Raw genomic sequence first — 5,252 nt, 5'->3', positions numbered from 1 at the left:
TATTAAAAGTTAGATACAAGCAAAACCTTTCATAATATTAGTATTTATAAAATGACGTACGCGACAACCACATGTGTCTAGTGATGAAGAAATGGATTTTTTTTTACAAAAACTCCCAAGAAACTTTAGACACAATTCCGGTGTAGCAGATATGTAAAAGTAATCATGGGAGGCCTCACAACGCCAAAGTAGGCAAAAAGGATCTAAAAAAAAATTGACATGCTGGGACATCCTTGGAGATATAAATGAAAGGGTGAGATTTTATAGAATTTGTAGTACACATAATCTATTTAAGCCAACACATTGTTCCAACACAGCCAAGACATTGTTACACCAGGACAAAAGAACAATGCACCTAATTGACTACATTTTCCTCCCTTGGGGTGTAGAAACCAGAAATTGGGGAAGGTATAAAAAATGCCAAAAACAAAACAGTGGTGACCGAATGCAAGCAGTGACCTACTGTAAACTATTATAACTATCGACTTTCAATAGACTCAAATATTCACCATCAACACCTCTAAGGAGGCCCTCGACGTACAAAACGGCTGACAATCAATTACGAATTACAGTGTACAACCAAATTTGAAAAATTGGCTCAATCAATGTGAAGCTGAATAAAATATACACCAAAGTGAGTTGTGGGAAGAAGAATAAGAATCCTCCTGCTGAGTGCACTGACCTTAAGAAACTTATTTCGCCTAAAAAGGGAAAAACAAATTCCCCCTGAAGTATGTCTGTAGAAACACTACGTGAAATTGCAAACAAAAAGATGCCTTAAAATCAAAAGGTATCAATAATCCAGTTGAGAGAAGAAGGTACAAAAAGCCAAATACGAAAAATTACAAAAGAGTTTATGCGACGGAGAGTGAAGGAGATAAAAATTTAAAGTGAACATTGCCAGGATGAATGGAATACTGTGCGTATCATTACGACAATAAAGAACTCTAGCATGAGGAGTACGAAACAATTACACGAAAATGTTAAAACCTTAGCAGATGGACACTATCAATACACTGAAGCAGGATAGTTTTATGTGATGGAAAGAAGTGCAAAGATAGAGGAATCGAAATATTGGTGTCCAACTTATGACGAAAAAGAATGATAAGATCTGTTAACAACAGGATATTAATTAGACTCCATGACTGTGAAGATTGAACCATTGCACATTGGCTAGACGATAGTTATTAGAAAGTCCATAAAAGAATTAAAGAATAATGAAGACAATGAGCCCGGGAATAGATGACAATAACAACAGAACGTTATTCAAGAAGGTGCGGCTGAAGTCGTTGAAGGACTTGCTACAACTTGTAAGAAAATTTGGAATGGAAAGAGATCGGCCAGAAGAACCGGGGCTAATCATGTGCTTGTACTCCCTTGATACCTAAAAAAGGGTGACGCATCCAAGGGCACAGCAATAACAAGGACAATTGTATTAACAAGTCACAAGCAGACAAAATTTTGTGTGAAAATTATTGCTGAAAGAGAGTGAAGTTAAGAACTTATAATGAGAAGAAATTGTCAGATGAACAAGGCGGTTTCGCCCTGGATAGGGTACCAGAAACAGATTCTAAATCTAAAAGTGATCACACAGAGAAAAATAGAGACATCAGAAATGACATATACCTGTAGTAGTGTTCATCAATACCGAGGGATTTTGAGACTGTTGATCACGATATCCTCTGGAATAACATGAACGGATATGAATTTCCAAAAAACAACTCAGGCTATCAAACTAATAAAGCATGTATGACAACACCAATGAACTGAGGAGAACCACGTTGGATGGGTTATAACAGAATGTTCCGAAGTCAACCACAAGGAGTACGACAAGGTTCGCATTCTGTCACCGCACCTTGTTAAATATATTCTGAAGCCAGCATTATGAGAGTGTGGCTCTGAGAGAATTTTGAGGAACGTAGATGTGGAGGATAACAAAATATCAAATACTAAGGATACGCGAGATTATAGTTTTAATGTGTGTGATCAGCAGTATCATTGAACCTACAACAAACTACTTAGATAATAAGTAATGAGAAGCAGCGAAAGAGTGGGCTTGTGTCGGTAGTTTATTTCTTAAGCCAATGAAACTAAGACTGATGCACATTCTAGATACCGGCAATGAACGATGTATTGAACATGTACAATTCAATGGAATGGTGTGGAAAATGTGTTAAAGAGGTTCCATATCTTGGAGCTTTGGGTTGTACTTAATATATATGATGATTCACCGAGAGATGAAAGAGAAGATTGCTAGACGAACTGCACAAGAGATCAGAAATCAATTGATGTAGCAATAACATCTGTGGAAAAGACTGATAGCAATTACCTTTACGGACAAAGCTGGAGGTTATTGAATCCGAGTAGTTTTTCCCCAGATGCAATCATATGGTTCTGAGTGTTGGGTGCTGAAGAAGATGAGACAACACGAAAAAGGTCAATGGTTTGAACTGATGGCTGTACCTAGACGATGAAGTAACTAGTATTAACTAGGACGAAAAGAGAACGAATGATGAACGTGGTGTGAGAGAATAAATCAAATTGTAAAGACGGCTGTTGATCATCTTGAACAAAGGAAACATAAAGTTGTTGCGTCGATGTTGTGATGAGAAGTAAAAGTATGAGAAGTAAAATGTTTGCTTGACTGGGATGTTGAGAGGGAAACATGAGGATAGTGAGGCAAGACCGATATAGACAAGACTAAGCGGACAAACATCAAAGATATTTGCGGGCCTGAAATGGTAAGGGAAGAAAGCGCCAATCGATCGAGTTGAGTGGCGAAGGTTTAGGATGGTGGCGAGGTCCAAGGCTGCTCAAACAGTGAAAGCCTACGTATGTGTAGTACGCAATGGTAGATGAAGGTTGGACATTTGTACCGATTAGGTGGCAAGAAGCAGAAATAGTCAAGTAGAGGACAGAACAAACAGAAAAGAAAAACTTAGTGGAACTGCCGTGACATGCGACGGAAAAACGGTTAACACACGCACGAGAGTTCAATTAACCCAAGGTTCGCGTGGCAACTATTGTGCGGGGTAACGAGTGGTGAGGTCACAGTCGTCAGGTGTTCCATTCAGTCATTTCTCTGACATATATATGCTCTGTCGTTTCTATGAGTAGTATTTGGACGAAGCTATAATCGGAAACCGGCGTCAAATTCGTCTTCTTGTATTGTGAAGATATTCCTGTCTCACATACCTTTTTGTACATGTTGTTAACATGAAACGGTCATATATATATATATATATTTATATATATATATAGTATATATTTATATTATATATATATATATATATATATACATCTATTATATACTATTGGCTATGATATATAATATATTATATATTAGTATATATGATATATATATAGGATAGCAGTATATATATAAAACATATTGATGGTCGTGAATAGAGTGGAAGGATATTATTCACTAAAAAACATTCCCAAGATAGCATCCTCAAATAATATATATATGATATATATTATATATAAATATCATAGTATATATATATAGGATAGATAGTAGTATATATATATATATATATATATATATATATATATATATAATATATATATATTTATATATATATATATATATCTAATATATATATATATATATATATATATATATATATATATATATCTATATATCTATCTATATTTATATATTATATATATATATATATGTATTGTGTGTGTGTGTGTGTGTGTGTGTGTGTGTGTGTGTGTGTGTGTGTGTGTGTGTGTGTGTGTGTATGTATGTATGTATGCATGCATGCATATCGTGGCTCAAAAAACGAAGGGGCGTAACTAATTCCTTTACGATTTTTCGAATGAGGAATTTGGAGTCTTTCCTTAAAAAAAAATTATTCATCACTGGATTCGTTTGAAAGGTATTTGAATGTTGTTGACACCGACAAATAGGAAATTCACATACCTTTTACTGCGTAAAAATGAGCTAAATTTGAATAAAGTTTTAAGGCGTCTTGACGGAAATTAAATAGAAAGTTGCATTTCCGCCACCGATACACCTGTTTGTCTTTCCATCAACTATTCCTTAGAATTGGTAAAAGTAATTCCCTACTGCATGAGTTACTCGTAAAAGTCATGTGGTTTAATGACCTTTATAATAATTTTCGAACAGAAGATGCTGAAAGTTGCTTAAGAGGTAATGGTGATCATTGCAATTGTCTTATCAATCCAATAATCTTTATTAAAACAAAAACTTCCTCCATAAAATTTTCACTCGTAAAAATCAACATGACCAATTCTATTTTTATGCATTATAAGTACCTGAGAATTCCTTGAATGTTTTTTATAAGTGAAGATAACATGAGTAATACTTATATGAAAGAGGTGTGATTTGAAAGAACACACCAACTTGAAAAATATGTAGAGATTAACACCATAATCACACAGGGAAACACCTGTGTACAGAAACAATAAGTCAAGCTGAAGAAATTTCACAACCTCTTGGTTCTATACAGAAAATAAACAAGTCATACTATAAGCTGATTTAAAACAATCGGGAACAGCGATAAGAACTTTAAATGCCACTATTACAAGTGTGGCAAAAAAAAAAAAAAAAAAAAATCGCATATGTGTGTTGTGTGTGTGTGTGTGTGTGTGTGTGTGTGTGTGTGTGTGTGTGTGTGTGTGTGTGTGTGTGTGTGTGTGTGTGTGTGTGTGTGTGTGTGTGCAAGATGTCATTAGACAATTTGCATGGTCAAAATCTGTGTAAAATATCTAGATATCTTGAGAGAGAGAAAAGAGAGAGAGAGAGAGAGAGAGAGAGAGAGAGAGAGAGAGAGAGAGAGAGAGAGAGAGAGAGAGAGAGAGAGAGAGAGAGAGAAAGGCAAAGAACCATGATATATAAAGGTTTTGGTGTCCCCGAAATTCACTGAGGCTGCAACAGTCTGTCTGTCGGGTCTACGAGTCGCGATCTCTGCCTCTGCCGCATCTTCTTATCTCGAGGCCACCATGAGCATCGTAAGTGGGCCGTTCTCTCTCTCGATTGCGATTTTGCCCTGCTTTGTTTACTGTTGTTGTTTTTTTTCTGTTATACTCTTTGCTTTTTTCCTTGTTATTTTCACTGGACATATTTTCCTGCTATCATTATTGCTTTTGTGTGCTTTGTGGTGAAGCGGTAGCGATCTCGTCTAGCAATCTTGCTGACCTGTGTTCAAATCCTTCGCCGCCAGTGGATGGTAACCCCGGCCATTCCTTGCACACAGGGGGTAATTTAGAAGCAAAGT

At 36.1% G+C, this 5,252-nt stretch overlaps 1 protein-coding gene across 1 annotated transcript in view; it reads left to right on the top strand.

Moving 5' to 3' along the window:
• Positions 1 to 4,911: 4,911 nt before the first annotated feature.
• LOC119579775 (cuticle protein AM1199-like) overlaps positions 4,912 to 5,252 on the top strand; it is a 3,137-nt gene continuing 2,796 nt past the window's right edge. Inside the window, exon 1 of the mRNA XM_037927667.1 lies at positions 4,912 to 4,986. Coding sequence (XP_037783595.1) covers positions 4,978 to 4,986 — 9 coding nt within the window. The 5' untranslated portion in view covers positions 4,912 to 4,977. The remainder of the gene's footprint in view (positions 4,987 to 5,252) is intronic.

This window comes from Penaeus monodon, chromosome 12, assembly GCF_015228065.2.
Source record: "Penaeus monodon isolate SGIC_2016 chromosome 12, NSTDA_Pmon_1, whole genome shotgun sequence".
NCBI classification, from domain to species: Eukaryota; Metazoa; Arthropoda; class Malacostraca; order Decapoda; family Penaeidae; genus Penaeus; species Penaeus monodon.
The sequence above is the reverse complement of the archived record's forward strand: the minus strand, read 5'-3'. Positions and strand labels throughout refer to the sequence as shown.